The following is a 24,183-nucleotide window of genomic DNA, read 5'->3' on the forward strand; positions in this document are numbered from 1 at the left end:
CATCACATCCACCACCATCACATCCACCACCACCAGCACCACCACGTTCACCAGGTCCTCAACATCCACCACATCCACCCCGTCCACCACGTCCACCAGCATGTCCTCCACCAGCATGTCCTCCACCACCACCACGTCCTCCACCACGTCCACCAGCACCACCACATCCACCAGCACCACCACATCCACCAGTACCACCACATCCACCAGTACCACCACATCCACCAGTACCACCACATCCACCAGCACCACCACATCCACCACCATGTCCACCACCACGTCGTCCACGTCCACCACATCCACTACCACCACCACATCCACCATCACGTCCACCACCACGTCCACCACGTCCACCAGCACCACCACATCCCCCAGGTGAACAACATCCAACACGTCCTCCACCAGCACGTCCTCCACCAGCACGTCCTCCACCAGCACGTCCTCCACCAGCACGTCCTCCACTAGCACATTCTCCACCAGCACGTCCTTCACCAGCACGTCCACCATGTCCACCACCACATCCAGCACCACCACATCCACCTTGTCCACCACCACATCAACCACCACCACATCCACCACCACCCACGACGTCCACCACGACCATGTCCACCACCACCACGTCCATTACCACTACGTCATCCACCACCACGTCGTCCACCACGTCGTCCACCACGTCCAACACACCCACCACCACATCCACACCACGACGTCCACCTCCACCATCTCTACCACATCCACCACCACCACCACCACGTCCTCCACCACCACCACGTCCTCCACCACCACCACGTCCTCCACCGCCACCACGTCCTCCACCGCCACCACGTCCTCCACCGCCACCACGTCCTCCACCGCCACCACGTCCTCCACCGCCACCACGTCCTCCACCACGTCCTCCACCGCGTCCACCGCCACCACGTCCACCGCCACCACGTCCACCGCCACCACGTCCACCGCCACCATGTGCACCACCACCATGTCCTCCACCAGCACTTCCTCGTCCAGCACCACCACGTCCACCAGCACCACCACGCCCACCAGCACCACCACGCCCACCAGCACCACCACGCCCACCAGCACCACCACATCCATGTCCACCACCACCACCACGTCCACCACCACCACCATGTCCACCATCGCCACAACCACCATCATGTCCACAACCACCACGTCCACTACCATTACATCCACCACCAGATCCACCACGTCCACCACCACATCCACCACGTCCACCACCACATCCACCACGTCCACCACCACATCCACCACGTCCACCACCACATCCACCACGTCCACCACCACATCCAGCACGTCAACCACCAGCACGTCTTCCACCAGCACATCCACCATGTCCAGCACCACCATGTCCACTAGCACCACCATGTCCACCAGCACCACCATGTCCACCAGCACCACCATGTCCACCAGCACCACCACATCCACCACGATGTTCACCACCACGTCCACCACCAAATCCACCACATCATCCACCATGTCGTCCACCATCACCACGCCCACCACCACCACGTCCACCACCACCAGCACCACCACGTCCACCAGCACCACCACGTCCATCAGCACCACCACGTCCACCAGCACCACCACATCCACCAGCACCTCCACATCCCCCAGGTGAACAACATCCAACACGTCCTCCACCAGCACGTCCTCCACCAGCACGTCCACCATGTCCACCACCACATCATCCAGCACCACCACATCCACCATGTCCACCACCACCACCACGTCCACCATCACCACCACATCCACCTCCACCACCAACCACGACGTCCACCACCACCACGTCCACCACCACCATGTCCACCACCACCACGTCATCCACCACCACCACGTCGTCCACCACGTCGTCCACCACGTCCAACACGCCCACCAACATTACATCCACACCAAGACGTCCACCTCCACCATCTCTACCACGACCACTACCACCCCCACATCCATCGCATCCACCACCACCACGTCCTCCACCACCACCACGTCCTCCACCACCACCACCACCTCCACCACCACGTGCACCACCACCACGTGCACCACCACCACGTGCACCACCACCACGTGCACCACCACCATGTGCACCACCACCACGTGCACCACCACCACGTGCACCACCACCACGTGCACCACCACCACGTGCACCACCACCACGTGCACCACCAGCACGTCAATCACCAGCACGTCCTCCACCAGCATGTCCTCCACCAGCACTTCCTCGTCCAGCATCGCCATGTCCACCAGCATCGCCACGTCCACCAGCACCACCACGTCCACCAGCACCACGTCCATGTCCACCACCACTTCCATGTCCACCACCAACATGTCCACCACCACCATGTCCACCACCACATCCACCATCATGTCCACAACCACCACGTCCACTACCATCACATCTACCAGTACGTCCACACCATGTCCACCACCACGCCCACCACCACCAACTCCACCACCAGCACGTCCACCACCACCATGTCCACCACCACCACGTCCAACACGTCCACCACCACATCCACCACGACGTCCACCTCCACTATCACCACCACTTCCACCACGATGTACCCCACCACCACCACCATGTACCCCACCACCACCACCATGTACCCCACCCCCACCACCATGTCCACCAACACCATGTCCACCATCACCACGTCCACCACCAGGTCCACCACCACCACCAGGTCCACCACCACCACCACCAGGTCCACCACCACCACTACCAGGTCCACCACCACCACTACCAGGTCCACCACCACCAGGTCCAGGTCCACCACCACCAGGTCCAGGTCCTCCACCACCAGGTCCAGGTCCACAACCACCAGGTCCAGGTCCACAACCACCAGGTCCAGGTCCACAACCACCAGGTCCAGGTCCACCACCACCAGGTCCAGGTCCACCACCACCAGGTCCAGCACCACCACCACCAGGTCCAGCACCACCACCATCACGTCCACCACCACCACTACGTCCACCACCACCACCATGTCCACCACCACCACATCCACTACCACCACGTCCACCACCATCACCAGCACGTCCTCCGCCAGCACGTCCTCCGCCAGCACGTCCTCCGCCAGCACGTCCAGCACCACCACCATCAGCACCACCACATCCACCATCAGCACCACCACGTCCACCATCAGCACCACCACGTCCACCATCAGCACCACCACGTCCACCATCAGCACCACCACGTCCACCATCAGCACCACCACGTCCACCATCAGCACCACCACGTCCTCCAGCACCACCACGTCCACCAGCACCACCACGTGCACCACCACCTCAACCATCACGTCCACCTCCACCACCACGTCCACCACAACGTCCAGCACCACCATCACGTCTACCTCCACCACCAAGTCCACCTCCATGTCCACCACCCCCATGTCGTCCACCACCATATCCACCACCATGTCCACCTCCACCATGTCCACGTCCACCATGTTCACCACTACCACGTCCACCACTACCACGTCCATCACTACCACGTCACCAGTACCATGTCCACCACCACCATGTCCACCACCATGTCCAGCACATCCACCAGGCCGTCCAGCACCACCACGTCCACCACCACCACCACGTCCACCACCACCACAACGTCCACCACCACCACGGTGTCCGCCACCACCACTTCCAACACACCCACCTTATCCACACCACCACGTCCACCTCCATCATCCCCACCATGCCCACCACCACATCCACCACCACCACGTTCACCATGCCCACCACCACGACGTCCACCACCACCACGACGTCCACCACGTCCACCACCACCACGACATCCACCACCACGTCCACTACCAAGTCCACCACCACCACCATGTCCACCACCACCATGTCCACCACCACCATGTCCACCACCATGTCCACCACCATGTCCGCCACCACCACGTACACCACCATGTCCGCCACCACCACGTACACCACCATGTCCGCCACCACCACCATGTCCGCCACCACCACCATGTCCGCCACCACCACCATGTCCGCCACCACCACCATGTCCGCCACCACCACCACGTCCGCCACCACCACCACGTCCACCACCACCATCACGTCCACCACCACCATCACGTCCACCACCACCATCACGTCCACCACCACCATCACGTCCACCACCACCATCACGTCGTCCACTACCACGTCCACCACTACCACGTCACCACTACCACGTCCACCACTACCTCCACCACGTCCATCACCACTACCTCCACCACGCCCACCAGCACCACCACGCCCACCAGCACCACCACGCCCACCAGCACCACCACGCCCACCAGCACCACCACGTCACCACTACCACGTCACCACTACTACGTCCACCACCACATCCCCCACCATGTCCAACACCACCACCATGTCCACCACCACTATGTTCAGCACGTCCAACACCACCTCAACGTCCACCACCACAACGTCCACCACCACAACGTCCACCACCACAACGTCCACCACCACAACGTCCACCACCACCACGTCCACCACCACGTCCACCACCACGTCCACCACCACGTCCACCACGTCCACCACACCACGTCCACCACCACCACGTCCACCACCACCACGTCCACCACCACGTCCACCACCACGTCACCACTACCACGTCACCACTACTACGTCCACCACCACATCCCCCACCATGTCAACATCCCCCACCATGTCCACCACCACTATGTTCAGCACGTCCAACACCACCACAACGTCCACCACCACCACGTCCAGCACCACCACCATGTCCACCACCACTATGTTCAGCACGTCCAACACCACCACAACGTCCACCACCACAACGTCCACCACCACAACGTCCACCACCACCACGTCCACCACCACGTCCACCACCACGTCCACCACCACGTCCACCACGTCCACCACACCACGTCCACCACCACCACGTCCACCACCACGTCCACCACCACGTCCACCACCACGTCACCACTACCACGTCACCACTACTACGTCCACCACCACATCCCCCACCATGTCAACATCCCCCACCATGTCCACCACCACTATGTTCAGCACGTCCAACACCACCACAACGTCCACCACCACCACGTCCAGCACCACCACCACGTCCACCACCACGTCCACCACCACGTCCACCACCACGTCCAACACCACGTCCACCACTACGTCCACCACCACCACGTCCACCACTACGTCCACCACCACCACCACCACATCCACCTCCACCACCACGTCCACCTCCACCACGTCCACGTCCACCTCCACCACGTCCACCACCACCACGTCCACCACCACCACGTCCACCACCACCACGTCCACCACCACCACGTCCACCACCTCGTCCACCACCACCACCTCGTCCACCACCACCACCTCGTCCACCACCACCACCTCGTCCACCACCACCACCTCGTCCACCACCACCACCACCACGTCCACCACGGCGTCCACCACCACCACTATCACGTCCACCACCATCACGACCACCACCACCATCACGTCCACCACCACCACGTCCACCACCACTATGTTCAGCACGTCCAACACCACATCCAAGTCCACCACCACAACGTCCACCACCACGTCCACCACCACCACCATGTCCACCACCACCACCACGTCCACCACCACGTCCACCACGGCGTCCACCACCACCACTATCACGTCCACCACCATCACGACCACCACCACCATCACGTCCACCACCACCACGTCCACCACCACTATGTTCAGCACGTCCAACACCACATCCAAGTCCACCACCAACACGTCCACCACGATGTCCACCACCACAATGTCCACCACCACCACGACGTCCACCACCACATCCACCACCACCACCACGATGTCCACCACCACCAAGACGTCCACCACCATGTCGCCCACCACCACTACTTCCAACATGCCCACCACATCCACCACCACGTCCACCACCACATCCACACCACGACGTATACCTCCACCACGTCCACCACCACCACGTCCACCACCACCACCACGTCCACCACCACCACCACGTCCACCACCACCACCACGTCCACCACCACCGCGTCCACCACCACCATGTCCACCACCACTATGTTCAGCACGTCCAACACCACATCCACCACCACCACGTCCACCACCACCACCACCACGTCCACCACCACCACGTCCACCACCACCACGTCCACCACCACCACGTCCACCACCACTATGTTCAGCACGTCCAACACCACATCCACGTCCACCACCACCACGTCCACCACCACGTCCACCACCACGTCCACCACCACCACCATGTCCACCACGTCCACCACCACCACCACGTCCACCACCACCACCAAGTCCACCACCACCACCATGTCCACCACCACCACCATGTCTACCACCATGTCCAGCACGTCCACCAACACGTCCACCACGATGTCCACCACCACAATGTCCACCACCACGACGTCCACCACCACGTCCACCACCACCACGATGTCCACCACCACCAAGACGTCCACCACATTGTCCACCACCATGTCGCCCACCACCACGTCCACCACTACGATGTCCACCACCACCATGTCCACCACCACCATGTCCACCACCACCATGTCCACCACCACCATGTCCACCACCACCATGTCCACCACCACCATGTCCACCACCATGTCCAGCACGTCCACCAACACGTCCACCACGATGTCCACCACCACAATGTCCACCACCACCACCACCACGTCCACCACCACGTCCACCACCACCACATTGTCCACCACCATGTCGCCCACCACCACTACTTCCAACATGCCCACCACGTCCACCACCACATCCACACCACGACGTATACCTCCACCACTTCCACCGCCACCACCACAACCACCACCACCATGTACACCACCATGTCCACCACCACCATTTCCACCACGTCACCACTACCACATCACCACTACTACATCCACCACCTCCACCACGTCCACCACCTCCACCATGCCCACCACCACTACATCACCACTACCATGTCACCACTATTACGTCCACCACCATGTCCTCCACCACCACCATGTCCAGCACGTCCAACACCACCACGTCAACATCCATGCCCACCACCACCACGCCCACCACCACCACCATGCCCACGTCCACCACCACCACCATGTCCACCACCACCACGTTCACCACGTCCACCACCACCTCCACGTCCACCATCACGTCCACCACCATCACGTCCACCACCATCACGTCCACCACCATCACGTCCACCACCATCATGTCCAGCACGTCCACCACCAACACGTCCTCCACGTCTACCACCACCACGATATCCACCACCACGATGTCCACCACCACCAAGATTTCCACCACCACCACGTTGTCCACCACCACCATGTCGCCCACCACCACTACTTCCAACACGCCCACCACATCCACCTCCACGTCCACCACCACCTCCACACCACGACGTCCACCTCCACCATCACCACCATGTCCACCACTTCCAACATCCCGACCACCACCACCATGTACACCACCACCACGTCTTCCACCGTCACCTCGTCCACATCCACCACCACGTCCATGTCTACCACCACCATGTCCACCACCACCATGTCCACCACTACCACCATGTCCACCACCACCATGTCCACCACTACCACCATGTCCACCACTACCACCATGTCCACCACTACCACCATGTCCACCACTACCACCGTGTCCACCACCACCATGTCCACCACCATATCCAGGACGTCCTCCACCACAATCACGTCCACCACCATAATCACGTCCACCACCATAATCCCGTCCGCCTCCACCATCACGTCCACCACCACCATCACGTCCACCACCACCATCACGTCCACCACCACCACCATGTCCACCACCACCACGTCCACCAGCATGTCCTCCACCAGCATGTCCTCCACCAGCACGTCCTCCACCACCACGTCCACCACTACCACCACTACCACCTCACCACTACCACGTCCACCTCTACCACCATGTCCACCACCTCTGCCACCATGTCCACCACCACGTACACCTCCACACCACGTCCACCACCACGTCCACCAGCCCACAACATCCACCAGCGCAACCACGTCCACCAGCGCAACTACGTCCACCAGCGCAACCACGCCCACCATGTCCACCACCACCACCATGTCCACCACCACCACCATGTCCACCACCATGTCCACCACCACCACGTCACCACTACCAAATCCACCACCATGTCCAACACCACCACCATGTCCACCACCACTATGTCCAGCACGTCCACCACATCCACCACCACCACCACATCCACCACCATGTCCACCACCACCATAGCCAGCACGTCCACCACGTCCACCACGACGTCCACCACCACCACGACATCCACCACCACCACGACATCCACCACCACGACATCCACCACCACGTCTACTACCAAGTGCACCACCGCCACCACGTCTACATTCACCACCACCATGTCCACCACCACCACTACCATGTCCACCACTACCATGTCCACCACTACCACGTCCACCACCACCACCATGTCCACCACCTCCACTATGTCCACCACCATCACGTCCACCACCACGTCCACCACCACCATGTCCACCACCACGTCCACCATCACCAGCACGTCCTCCACCAGCACGTCCTCCACCAGCACGTCCGCCACTACCATGTCCACCACTACCACGTCACCACTACCACGTATACCACCACGTCCACGACCACTTCCACCACCACTACCTCCACCACCACCACTCCACCACCACACCACGTCCACTACCACCATGTCCACCAACACAACCATGTCCACCAACACAACCATGTCCACCAGCACCACCACGCCCACCAGCACCACCACGCCCACCAGCACCACCACGTCCACCACCACCATGTCCACCACCTCCACCATGTCCACCACCACCATGTCCACCACCACGAAGACGTCCACCACCACCACGTTGTCCACCACCACTGTCACCACTACCGCGTCACCACTACTACATCCACCATGTCCACCACCACGTCCACCAGCATGTCCAACACCATGTCCACCACCACTATGTCCAGCACGTCCACCACCCCCACGTCCACCACGATGTCCACCACGAAATTGTCCACTACCACCACATCCACCACCACCATGCCCACGTCCACCACCATGCCCATGTCCACAACCATGTCCACCACCACCATGTCCACCACCACCACCACTACCACCACGTCCACCACCATCATGTCCAGCATGTCCACCACGTCCACGACGTCCACCACGATGTCGTCCACCACCACGTCCACTACCAAGTCCACCACCGCCACCACGTCTACATTCACCACCACCATGCCCACCACCACTATGTCCAGCACGTCCACCACGTCCACCACGATGTCCACCACCACCACGTCCACCACCATGTCCACTACCAAGTCCACCACCGCCACTACGTCTACATTCACCACCACCATGTCCACCACTACCACGTCCACCCCCACCACGACGTCCACCACCACGACGTCCACAACCACCACGTCCACCACCACCACAACGTCCACCACCACTACCATGTCCACCACCAAGACGTCCACCACGTTGTCCACCACCACCATGTCGCCCACCACCACTACTTCCAACATGCCCACCACATACACCACAACGTCCACCACCACTATGTCCACCACCACTATGTCCACCACCACCACGTCCACCACCACGTCCACCACCACGTCCACCACCACGTCCACCACCACCACCACGTCCACCACCACCACCACGTCCACCACCACCACCACCACGTCCACCACCACCACCACGTCCACCACCACCACCACGTCCACCACCACCACCACGTCCACCACCACATCCACCTCCACCACCACGTCCACCTCCACGACGTCCACCTCCACGGCGTCCACCGCCACGACGTCCACCACCACGTCACCACCCCCACGTCACCGCTACCACCATGTCCACCACCACCACGTCCACCACCATATCCAGCACGTCCTCCACGTCCACCACGATGTCCACCACCACCACGTCCACTACCAAGTCCACCACCGCCACCATGTCTACATTCCCCACCACCATGTCCACCACCACCACCATGTCCACCACCACCATGTCCACCACCACCTTGTCCACCACCACCATCACGTCCACCACCACCATCACGTCGACCACCACGTCCACCACTACCATGTCCACCACTACCACGTCCACCACTACCACGTCCACCAACACATCCACCTCCACCACCACGTCCACCTCCACCACCACGTCCACCTCCACCACCACGTCCACCTCCACCACCACGTCCACCTCCACCAGCACGTCCTCCACCAGCACGTCCTCCACCAGCACGTCCACCACCAGCACGTCCACCACTACCACGTATACCACCACCTCTACCACCACGTCCACCACCACCTCCACTACCACCACCACCACCACTACCTCCACCACCACTACCTCCACCACCACCACGTCCACCACCCCACCACGTCCACCACCCCACCACGTCCACCACCCCACCACGTCCACCACCCCAACCACGTCCACCAGCACAACCACGCCCACCAGCACCACCACTGCCACCTCGTCCACATCCACCAGCACGTCCATGTCCACTACCACCATGTCCCCCAACACCATGTCTACCACCACCACCATGTCTACCACCACCACCATGTCTACCACCACCACCATGTCTACCACCACCACCATGTCCACCACCACCATGTCCACCACCATGTCCACCACCACCACCATGTCCACCACCACCACCATGTCCACCACCACCACCATGTCCACCACCACCACCACGTCGTCCACCACCACCATGTCCACCACCATATCCACCATCACCACGTCCACCACCATGTCCAGGACGTCCACTACCACCATCACGTCCACTACTACCATCACGTCCACTACCCCCATCACGTCCACCACCACCATCACGTCCACCACCACCATCACGTCCACCACCACCATCACGTCCACCACCACCATCACGTCCACCACCACCATCACGTCCACCACCACCATCACGTCCACCACCACCACGTCCACCACCACATCCACCATCACCAGCACGTCCTCCACCAGCACGTCCTCCACCAGCACGTCCTCCACTACCACTACCACGTCCACCACTACCACCTCACCACGTCCACCACCTCTACCACCATGTCCACCACCACGTACACCTCCACACCACGTCCACCACCACGTCCACAACCACGCCCACCACCCCACCACCACCACCACGCCCACCAGCACAACCACGCCCACCAGAACAACCACGCCCACCAGAACAACCACGTCCACGAGCACCACCACGCCCACCACCTCCACCATTTCCACCACCTCCACCATGTCCACCACCACCACGTCACCACTACCACGTCACCACTACCATGTCACCACTACTACGTCCACCACCATGTCCAACACCACCACCATGTCCACCACCACTATTTCCAGCACGTCCACCACCACATCCACCATGTCCACCACCACCACGTCCACCTCCACCACCACGTCCACCTCCACCACCATGACGTCCACCACCACGACGCCCACCACCATGTCCACAACGTCCACCACGTCACCACCACCATGTCCACAACGTCCACCACGTCACCACATCACCACCACCACCATGTCCACCACCACCATGTCCACCACCACCATGTCCACCACCACCATGTCCACCACAACGTCCACCACCACGTCCACCACCACTAAGACGTCCACCACTACTATGCCGCCCACCACTACTACTTCCAACATGCCCACCACATCCACCACCACGTCCACCACCATATCCACACCACGACGTATACCTCCACCACGTCACCACTGTCACCACCACATCCACCAGCATGTCCACCACCACCACCATGTCCAGCACCACTATGTCCAGAACGTCCACCACCACGTCCACCATGATGTCCACCACCACCACGTCCACCACCACCACGCCCACCACCACCACGTCCACCACGTCCTCCACCACCACGTCCTCCACCACCACGTCCACCTCCACCACCATGTCCTCCACCACCATGTCCTCCACCACCATGTCCTCCACCACCATGTCCTCCACCACCATGTCCTCCACCACCATGTCCTCCACCACCACGTCCACCACCACAATGTCCACCACGCCCACCACGTCCACCACCACCACCACGTCCACCACCACCACCACGTCCACCACCACCATCATGTCCACCAACACCATGTCCAGCACGTCCACCACCAACACGTCCATGTCCACCATCATGTCCACCACCACCACGTCGTCCACTACCACGACGTCCACCACCACCATGTCCACCACCACCAAGACGTCCACCACCACCATGTTGTCCACCACCACCACGTCACCACTGTCACCACTACCACGTCACCACTACTACATCCACCACCTCCACCACCACCACGTCCACCACCACATCCACCAGCATGTCCACCACCACTATGTCCAGCACGTCCACCACCACCATGCCCACCACCACCCCCACCATGCACACCACCACCACCACCATCACGTCCACTACCACCACCACGTCCACCATCACCACCACGTCCACCACCACGTCCACCATCACCACCACGTCCACCATCACCAGCACTTCCTCCACCAGCACGTCCTCCACCAGCACGTCCTCCACCACCACGTCCACCACTACCACGTCCACCACTACCACGTCCACCACTACGTCCACCACCTCTACCCCCACGTCCACCACCACGTACACCTCCACCACCACGTCCACCACCACCACGTCCACCACCACCACCTCCACAACGGCGACCAGCATCCCCAACACCATGTCCACCACCACTATGTCCAGCACGTCCACCACGATGTCCACCACCACCATGCCCACCACCACCCCTACCATGCACACCACCACCACCACCATGTCCATCTCCACCATGTCCACCACCACCACGTCCACCTCCACCACCATGTCCACCACCACCATGTCCAGCACGTCCACCACGTCCACGACGATGTCCACCACCACCACGTCCACCACCAAGATGTCCACCACGTTGTCCACCACCACCACGGCTTCCACCACCACTACTTCCAACACGCCCACCACATCTACCACCACCACCTCCACACCACGACGTCCACCTCCACCATCACCACCATGTCCACCACTTCCACCACCACCACGTCCACCACCACATCCACCAACCCGTCCACCACCACCATGACCACCATGTCCAGGACATCCACCACCATGTACACCACCACCACGTCCACCACCACATCCACCAACCCGTCCACCACCACCATGTCCACCACCACCATGCCCACCATCACCACGTCCACCACAATGTCCAGGACATCCACCACCACGCCCACCATGCCCACCACCACCACCATCACTCCACCACCACAATCAGGTCCACCACCACAATTGTGTCTACCACCACCATCACGTCCACTACCACCATCACGTCCACTACCACCATCACGTCCACTACCACCATCACGTCCACTACCACCATCACGTCCACTACCACCATCACGTCCACCACCACCATCACGTCCACCACCACCATCACGTCCACCATCACGTCCACCACCACCATCACGTCCACCACCACCACCACGTCCACCACCACCACCACGTCCACCACCACCACCACGTCCACCACCACCACGTCCACCACCAGCACGTCCTCCACCAGCACGTCCTCCACCAGCACGTCCTCCACCAGCACGTCCTCCACCAGCACGTCCTCCACCAGCACGTCCTCCACCAGCACGTCCTCCACCAGCACGTCCTCCACCAGCACGTCCTCCACCAGCACGTCTTCCACCAGCACGTCCACCACTACCACTACCACGTCCACCACTACCACGTCCACCACTACGTCCACCACCTCTACCCCCACGTCCACCACCACGTCCACCACCACCACCACGTCCACCAGCACCGCCACGTCCACCAGCACCGCCACGTCCACCAGCACCGCCACGTCCACCAGCACCGCCACGTCCACCAGCACCGCCACGTCCACCAGCACCGCCACGTCCACCAGCACCGCCACGTCCACCAGCACCGCCACGTCCACCAGCACCGCCACGTCCACCAGCACCGCCACGTCCACCAGCACCACCACGTCCACACAGCACCACCACGTCCACCAGCACCACCACGTCCACCAGCACCACCACACCCACCAGCACCACCACGCCCACCACCATGTCCACCACCATGTCCAGCACCTCCACGTCACCACCACCACGTCATCACTACCACGTCATCACTACCACGTCACAACTACTACCTCCACCACCACCATGCCCACCACCACTATGTCCAGCAGGTCCACCACCACGTCCATCACGATGTCCACCACCACCACGTCCACCTCCACCACCACGTCCACCTCCACCACCACGCCCACCTCCACCACCACATCCACCTCCACCACCACATCCATCACCACGACGTCCATCACCATGACGTCCACCACCACGACATCCACCACGTCCACCACCACATCACCACCACGTCCACCACCACCATGTCCACCACGTTCACCACCACGTCCACCACCACGATGTCCACCACCACCACCACGATGTCCACCACCACGTCCACCACCACCACCACGTCCACCACCACGACGTCCACGTCCACCACCACCAAGACGCCCACCACGTTGTCCACCACCACCATGACTTCCAACGTGCCCACCACATCCACCACCACGTCCACCACCACATCCACCACCACCAAGACGTCCACCACCACCACGTCACCACTACTACATCCACCACCTCCACCACCACCACGTCCACCACCACATCCACCAGCATGTCCACCACCATGTCATCCACCACTATGTCCAGCACGTCTCCCACCACCACGGGCACCACGATGTCCACCACCACCTTGTCCACCACCACGTCAACCACCACCATGCCCACCACCACCACCATGCCCACCTCCACCACGTCACCACCACCACCACCACCACATCACCACCACCACCAAGTCCACCACCACCATCATGTCCACCACCACCATGTCCAGCACATCCACCACCAACACGTCCACCACGATGTCCACCACCACCACGATGTCCACCACCACGACGTCCATCACCACCACCACGTTGTCCACCACCATGTCGCCCACCACCACTACTTCCAACACGCCCCCCACATCCACCACCACCTTCACACCACGACGTCCACATCCACCACCATGTCCATGTCCACCACCACCAACCCGTCCACCACCACCATGTCCACCACCACCAACCCGTCCACCACCACCATGTCCACCACCACCAACATCATGTCCACCACCACCAACATCATGTCCACCACCACCAACATCATGTCCACCACCACCAACATCATGTCCACCACCACCACCATGTCCACCACCACCATCATGTTCACCACCACGTCGTCCACCACGTCCACCACCACATCCACACCACGACGTCCACGTTCACCATCACCATCACCATCACCGCCACGTCCACCACGACCACCACCACCATGTACACCACCACGTCCAGCCCCACTACCATGTCCACGTCCACCACCACATCCACCATGTCCACCACCACGCCAACCACGTTCACCACCACAACGTCCACCACGTTCACCACCACCACGTCCACCACGTTCACCACCTCCACCTCTGCCTCCTCCACCACCACGTTCACCACCACCACGACCTCCACCACCTCCACCACGTCCACCACCTCCACCACCTCCACCCGTGATGGGTAAAGTGTCACTGGAGGGCAGGGGTAATAGCAATGTCAACCTCGGCTGTACATTGTATTGTAATTGCATTTATATAGCGCTTACCACCCCTGACGAGGCGTCTAAGCGCTTTTTCGGGGGGTAGCATGCTACTCCGGGACCCACCGAGGATTAGTGTTGAATTAGTATAGTGAAACATGCAAGTAGATTTTAAGTGGTGGATAGGTTAGTCAATTATTTGGATTTGGAATGATAGCAGAAGGATAGAGTAGGACAAAGGTTAGTATTTATTTATCGCTCGCTTGTTGACACATGCTATTCAGGGAGCCTTTAAAGGATTAGTGGTGAATTAATATGGTGAAATATGAGGTAATTTCAGTGGTGGATATTAGTCTGTTACTTGGAGTGAGAAGGATAGCGGATGGATAAAAGGGGAAAAAGATTTGCATTCATATAGCACTTGTTACCCCTGATGGGTGTTGAAGAGCTTTTTTGGCGATTAGCACGCCACTCCGGAACCCATAAAGGATTAGTGTTGAAAATTAGTATAGTATAAATATGAAGTAATTTGAGTAGTAGATATGTTATTCAGTTATTTGGGTAGTATATTAGTATAGTTGAATATGGGACATTTAAGGATGCATTGGGTGCGGTAATAGGGGCTAGGAGTATAACACCAGACCCAATATACATTTTTAAGAGGCACAATGTCACAGGGGCTCCTGTAAAAGCACACTTAGCATCTCTACCTCACAGTGGAATACCTGCACGAGCCACTCACTCAAAACAAGCATTGGCATTGCCAATAGGTCTCGCCTTTGGGACCTTCTAAGTGTTTAGCCATGCAACACTTGATGTTGTTGCACCAAGGATATTGTGCTGGATAATTAAACACTTATAAGGTCCCAAAGGCAAGACCTATTGGCTTTTCCAAGGCTTGTTGCATAGGTTGTAGCTTTGTTCTAAGTGACCCAGTGGGACCACAAAGTGATAAATTGCCCGGAGTACACACCAGTGCGCACACGGTTTAGCCCTCACCGCCAGTAAGTGTGTAATAGTTTTATTATTCATTAGCTTCACTGAAACATCTAAATTAGCATTGTTACTCACTCTTGTGAGTAAATTCTTTAATTCTAAAACAAATGCAGCCTTTAATAGTAATGTTGAGTTTAACATTTTCATCTATTACTGAATCAAGTAAGAAACGTGCCAGGTGCACGTTCATGTTGCGTTATCTGTAGACATTGTCTGTCATATTTTGCGATGTGTAAAGAGTGGGCAACTTTGCGCTGCACCGGAGGTGTTCAGTATCATGATCTAGATGTGATAGGTTGTATCATGACGTGGGATATGAACACTTATGGCAGGTAGTAGCCTGTTTGTTTCGCGTCCCAAGACTCAAGTATAATTATACTCAAAGAGACTAAGATAAGCTTCCTCCAGCCAGCAACAGTATTATAGATATAGTATTAAGAGGACCTGTACACTTCACCTGTGCGCTGTTTTCCTCAGAAGTTAGAAAGAATTGTATGTCCTATTTTGGGGCAAACAACTGTGGACTGTGACTGAAGAAGGCTGTCTTGATCTAATGGCAACTTCTTATGAGTCCTCGATCTGTGCTTCCACAAACTGACGATTTCTGTACAAACTCATAAATTGTTCTCTTGTGACTAGGGTAGTGAGCAATCCTAGTGGAGTGCTTCTATTGTTTCTTTTCAGTTGTGCAGTTGTTCCATCTTAATTAATTGGGTTATGTGGATATTTTGCCCCGTTTCGCAACTAATGTGCTACTAAAAGCGCACTTTTCTGGAAGTTGGGTAGAAAAGGCCACTCTTTCAGTGTAATAGACAATAAAATGTGGCTTCAGAGAGCATGTACATAGGAGCATAGACACGAGCACTTGTGGATCTTTGAACTGAGTTAGAATGAAATCGTTGAGATAAAGAGGGAAAGAATGGTTAATGGCTTTCTTGGTGATGTCCAGCAACGGATGATACTAATGTCATCCCGGAATTAGGCTTGTGGCATCAGGTATAGGAAACTGCTCTTGTATAAGGACGGCTGGTTGCGCAAAACCCCCGATTTAAAAAAAATAATACTTGATTTAATAAATTAATTTTCGCTTTTCAGATTCTGAATCTAGATGCTACTTGTGGTAGAACTGCGTCTCCTTGTTTTTATCCTTTACTTACATTCAATAAAAAAGTGAGTGAATTGTTTCCTACCTCTATTTAAATAGTGTTATTTGTACCCCTTCATCACTTTAAGTAATATTTGCAAGGGTTTTGTATATGTATTTTTTTGCCATATGGTCCTTTTATTTTAGCCATAAATCACCGAAATGGGAAAAAGCTTTAATTGGGAAATGATGGCTATGGAAAACTGTGGTACGCCACGTGCCCTGTGAAGTTAATTATGAGGTCAGTATTAAATGTTGTTTTCGAGGTAATGGCACAATTCCTAGTGCCCCAATTTGATATTTTGTTCTTTAAAATAGGATTGCCCTAAAATATAGCTATAATGTTTTTAAGCGGTGAAGAAGCCAGTAAGGGGTTCCTTGTGGTGGCCAGGCATGATAAAGTGCAATATAGAGGACCCTCACAGCATAAGACAGTAGTATCTATACCGGTCTAATCACAGTCAAAATTCGAATGAGCAGGAATGCAATGGAATTGGACACAAGCAAGCTACATATTAGAATGGTCAAGAATAATTAATATCCACACCCAGCAACGCCTGAATGTGTTTACTGTAGTTTGTGGGGAGGACGGTGTTGTAGAGTGGTGGGTTTTGAAAAAAAACTCAGGAACACTGTTCTGTTCCTCAATACATTTCTGGAATATGCTGGAATTCTCCATATTGATCTTCATATTTCTTATTTTCTCTGAGATATTGGGGGCATGTGTTGCCTGATGGCAAGAAGGATTAGATGCGGCACCTTATGGCCTCAAGTGTCACTTGTCAGACATTTGTCCATGCAGTTTTCTTATCACTGAGACATGGTCCTTCTCCTTTACCTCTTAATGCCTTCAGTTTCATGCTGTGTACCAGAGCAGGAATAGATCGCATAGGATCGTGATGGAGATAATGTGAAATCTGACCACCTCCCTTAACACTACACTATTAACGTCTCCCTCAGGCCCTAGCTTCCCCTGAATATTTCTGTCCACTCACTTCCATTTCTCCAGCTCTGTGCAGCATTTTTCTCTATACCTGAAGTTGAAGCCTTCTGCAGGGTATGTCTTTGGCCTTCTTGAACCCCTTTATTAGCAAAGTGGAACTCTTCCTTTCCCGTACCATATTCTATGGTTTCCTCCTCCTCTCTGTAAATGAACCCTATTTTGTCCAGGATTGCATTTTCGGGATTCTAAAAGTTGGTACAGAGGTCTCTCTCCTCTATTACACATCTTCACCCCCGATAAAAACATAAAACCCAGTAGATGAACTAAATAACAGCGGCACAGTTATGTCAATGTGCAGTTGGCGTGTTGCAGTACAGATTTGTATATGTTTATTTTTGTACTATTCCTCGTTTACACTGAGCTGAGTAGTAGTATTTCACTTTGGCAGTGTTATTTGAATTACGCAATGACTTTGAGGAGGTTTCGTTATATACAGCTTATCGGTTTTGTTTATAGCCCTGAGGAAGTCAGTGTTGAATAATAACCACAACAGAACACGTGTTGGCTACTTCAACAAATGGCACTTCCATCTGTGCATCTGCCAAGGAGAGGCGTAACTAGAGACAAATTTCGAGGGGCGGGCGGGGGGGGGGGGGGGGGGGGGGGCGGGCTAAGAAAAAATTTCGGGTGGGGCTAATTCTTCCAGCAGTATGCAGAGTGGAGATGAGATGCAGGGGCTCTCTAAAAAGGGGTGAAAAAACAACAAAGCCTGTGAAGTACTCGGATGTGGCTGTGTTTGTGCCCGGGACGCTGTCTCAGCCGGGCTGACACACACGACAGGGGCTGAAACCCTTTGAGACCAATGGACGTTGCACGCCTGGAGAGAGCCCATAGATGGCTACATATTACACATTAGTGTTATGTAGTTTTATATTACATATTTGTGTTGGGTAGTTAGCTTGAAAACCCTGTTTAAAATGTTTAGGTTTTATATACTTGCATGAATAAATTGTTGATACAACAGTGGGCAATGGTGAGGGACTTTGGATTTAAGTGATCCAATGGTTGCAGGGTTTACCACATAATTATTATAGATTTACCACAGTTGTCATATCATTTTACTTCCTATTCTTTAGAATTAACAAAGAATGTTGCTTCTAGCTAATGATGATGTAGCCTTGCGGCTAGAGTGGTGGACCTTGGACCTGGGGAACCGGGTTCAAGTCTCAGCAACGATGCTCAACATCCTGTGATTCTGGGCAAATCACTTAATCTCCCAGTGCCTAACAAAAATGAATGTGTACATCTGTAACAAACTGGTGCTCATGTAAAGCCTCTGCGACTCGATGTCTCGGGTCTAGTTTGTGCTATATAAAACTCTAAAAATTAAAAAAATATATATAATGTGCCACCTAAATTGCAATTTTGTATACACAAATTAGATAACCTTGCTGCATAATGTGGTCCTCCAAGCCACTTACTCTCAATATTCTTCACAATGTAAAGCTCCGCAGAGTGGTTTGGGGGGATATCATTTTGATGATGAAATATATATTCAATGGCAATCCGTGTGAAATATGGGTTTGTATACTACTGCATTCCGTGTAATAAAAGCACCTAAATATGTAGTATATTAGTACTAAGGAACATTAAAGCTGTAAATTCTTTGTGAACTCCATCTATCCCCAGACAGTTATAATCCTAATTGGAACCAAGGAGAGAGCCACCCTCCTCGCAACTTCTCCAAACAGTCAGAGTGCAAAAGACAGAGACCGTATCTAAGGCCAAAATGTTGCGCAGATCATGCCTCTAGGTAAGCAAGGGCTTGTAATTAAGAGTTGCTGCCACCAACAAGCAAAGGTGAGAAACGTCATGCACTCACTATCTTCTGCCTTGATGTTGTGGGGGCTGTTATTAACTTGAAACTGTATTAATATAACTGCATCTACAATGGCCCTCCAGCTTCACGGCTCAATCGGTTGCAGATGGCCTAGAATGTCTCACCTGTCTCGGCGTTGGGTAGAAGCGATCATGGTACAGTAGCAGCTCTAAATCACTTCACTGGTTACCAGTTATAAGATGGAATCCTATTCAAACTTGACTGCTGGATGTATACATGTATACACTGCTGTAGGATGAATATATGTACTTGGTTCTCCTCTATCTATCCAGCAGAATCTCACTCTACTGTAACATAAAAAACCTAAGAACTCAGGATAAATTGTTTTTGAAAGTCCCACAAGTCAACTTTAAAATTAAGACTTCAGAGCTTTTTCTGCCCCAGGCCCATCTATCTGATTGATTGATTGAGACCATATATAAAGCGCTCACAGCTACTTCAGTAAGAAGGGCTGCGATGCTCTGAGGAGAGTGACAGTGCCAATCAACTCGGTCAGTAAGATCTGGACTCTCACCGAGAATTGCTGAGATATCCGTCCAACTTGACTTGCTTTAAAAAGGCATTAAAACACATATTTTGGTGTTACGGACCCACATAAGACCCGCACAAAGAGTCCCCTTTGTAGAAGTGCATGTGTGAGAAGTGGCCTGATAGGTAGGCAGGATTCAAGCAGCGAGAGATACCACATTCAATCACAATATGGAATGACCTGACCCCTTATGAGGAAGGAGAACATCATATCATGAAATCCTTGTTTAGTTCATTTTAAAGCTCTTCTATTTTGTGCATTTATTTAGTAAGGCATTGGAGTGCTGTAGATAGTCGTAGCAATAGGGAGAAGAAGCAGGGCAATGTATGAGCCCTGCTAACTTGTCATTTTCTCCTACAGGGAGAGATCTTTCAATGCCAATGTCCTTATATTATGTTCAGGTGGCATACGAGGCTCCTTCTGCTGCCACGGGGCCTTGTGAATACATCACACCGACCAGTCAGCGAGCCAGGCCGAACCCATCAGGGCGCACTAGAAAACCTTTAACAGATCAATACGTCGCTTCTCTCAGCCAATGTTTTCTTAAGTATTTTTATTATACAAATAAGAATGGCCGAGATGTGACTTAATATGCAGTGTGTGCTATAGAAGAGAATTCCCTCTGTATTGTCAGAGTGGGAAATGTTTGAGCACTGCGTGGAAGACTCAGAAATGTTACTATTCCACTGTTACCGTGTCCACTCCTCGTGAACTTGGATGTGCACAATTGAGGTACAGGACATTGACCCCCATCATCTCAGTGAATAATGTCTCACTGCTACAGACACTCCTCAGATATGTTGTGTCACTTATGGGGACGCTGATGGCAATTCACCGGCTCCTGCCTGTGACGTTCTATCTAGACCCAGACATCTAAAAGTGCCCTTGATGTTGCAGTTTTATTTTCGAACACTTAACTGCCTGGGCACAACAACAGCAAGAAACAGGCCCCAATGCACAATTATGTCATCTTGTGTAAATGGTAGTAGAGCTCTGATGCCTAACAGGGCCTGGTTCATGCTTCAGTAAATTGAAAAATAAATACAGAAATACATTCCATAATTCCCATGTGGCAGCACTCCGACTGCAAACAAGAGCTATTCTAACTCCCAATATTATGTCACGGTTAACACTTCAAACACTTCACATATAATATGAATGCAAAGGCTTAGCCTCATTTAGTACAGCCACTAAGATTGCAAATTTTACATTCCTGCGCTCATGTGAAGTTTTGGCAGGCACAGTACAAATTATACTGTCATTTATTTACACCTTATCCCCCGCGTCTTCCAATTAAATTGACCCAAAGACAAAATAGTTACCGAACGAAACTATGTCAAGTCAAGTCAAGTCATAAAATTTGTATAGCGCACTACATACCCAGAGGGTTTCAAGGCGCTTAGGAAGGGGAGGAGGATTATTTGTCAAATATCCACGTTTTAAGCTGCTTTCTGAACGCTAGGTGGTTCTGGGTGAGGCGAAGGTGAGCGGGGAGTGAGTTCCATGTTTTAGCAGCCAGGTATGAAAAGGATCTGCCTCCCATGGTGGTCTTGTTGATGCGAGGTACAGTGGCGAGGGCTTGGCTGGAAGAACGTAGTTGGCGGGAGGGGGTGTAGAAGGACAGTCGAGAGTTGAGGCAATCTGGTCCGATGTCGTAGAGTGATTTGTGTGCGTGGGTAAGCAGTCAGAAGGTGATCCTCTTATTGACGGGTAGCCAGTGGAGGTCTTTAAGGTGACCAGAGATGTGTTCGTTGCGTGGGATGTCTAGTATGATCCTGGCTGAGGCGTTCTGGATTCGTTGGAGTTTCTTCTGGAGTTTGGCGGTGGTACCTGCGTAGAGGGTGTTTCCGTAGTCCAGTCGGCTCGTGACCAGAGCGTGGGTGACTGTTTTCCTTGTTTCGGAGGGGATCCAGCGAAATGTTTTTCTGAGCATGCGGAGAATGTTGAAGCAGGAAGAGGATACGGCGTTGACTTGTCTGTTCATTGAGAGTGAAGAATCCAGGATAACGCCTAGGTTCCGTGCGTGGTCTGTCGGGATGGGTGCTTTTCCGAGGGCTTCCGGCCACCAGGAGTCGTCCCAAGCAGAGGGGGATGTGCCTAAAATGAGGACTTCTGTTTTGTCTGAGTTCAGTTTCAGACGGCTTTGTTTCATCCATTCGGCAACTTCTTTCATTCCTTCGTGTAGGTTAGTTTTGGCGGTGTTGGGGTCTTTGGTGAGTGATAGGATCAGTTGGGTGTCATCCGCGTAGGAGATGATGTTGAGGTTGTGTTGGCGTGCGATGGCCGCGAGGGGGCTCATGTATACGTTGAAGAGGGTGGGACTGAGTGAGGATCCTTGTGGTACGCCACAGATGACTTCAGTGGCCTCGGACTTGAATGGTGGGAGGCGGACTCTTTGTGTTCTTCCGGAGAGGAAGGAGGTGATCCAATCAAGTGCTTTTCCTTGTATTCCGATGTTTCTGAGGCGCTGAAGAAGGGTGCTGTGGCAGACTGTATCGAATGCAGCAGATAGGTCGAGGAGGATGAGGGCGACTGTGTCTCCATTGTCCAGTAGAGTTCGAATGTCGTCAGTTGCTGCGATGAGGGCGGTCTCAGTGCTGTGTTTTGCTCTGAATCCCGATTGTGAGGGGTCGAGGGATTTGTTGGCTTCGAGGAAAGCGGCGAGCTGGTTGTTGACGGCTTTCTCGATGACTTTGGCCGGGAATGGAAGAAGCGAGATGGGGCGGTAATTTTTGAGTTCGGTGGGGTCCGCTGTTGGTTTTTTCAGAAGGGCGGTGAGTTCGGCGTGTTTCCAGTTTTCTGGGAAGGTAGCGGAGTTGAAGGAGCAGTTGATGACGTCTCGGAGGTGCGGTGCTATGACGGAGTCTGCTTTGTTGAAGATGTGGGGAGGGCATGGGTCTG

General features: G+C 55.1%; 2 protein-coding genes across 2 annotated transcripts in view; both read left to right on the forward strand.

The window, feature by feature from the left end:
• The window catches only part of LIX1L (limb and CNS expressed 1 like), a 265,194-nt gene that overhangs the window by 17,003 nt on the left and 224,008 nt on the right, over window positions 1–24,183 (forward strand). The gene's annotated exons all lie outside the window — the stretch shown is intronic.
• Window positions 1–24,183, forward strand: part of LOC147677728 (uncharacterized) — a 28,334-nt gene that overhangs the window by 707 nt on the left and 3,444 nt on the right. Inside the window, exons 2-6 of the mRNA XM_086946526.1 lie at window positions 89–196; window positions 1,214–1,507; window positions 3,205–3,342; window positions 4,376–4,492; window positions 5,192–5,457. Of these exons, the coding sequence (XP_086802652.1) occupies window positions 89–196; window positions 1,214–1,507; window positions 3,205–3,342; window positions 4,376–4,492; window positions 5,192–5,457 (923 nt within the window). The remainder of the gene's footprint in view (window positions 1–88; window positions 197–1,213; window positions 1,508–3,204; window positions 3,343–4,375; window positions 4,493–5,191; window positions 5,458–24,183) is intronic.

This window comes from Lissotriton vulgaris, chromosome 12 (genome assembly GCF_964263255.1).
Source record: "Lissotriton vulgaris chromosome 12, aLisVul1.2, whole genome shotgun sequence".
In the NCBI taxonomy this organism is placed as follows: Eukaryota; Metazoa; Chordata; class Amphibia; order Caudata; family Salamandridae; genus Lissotriton; species Lissotriton vulgaris.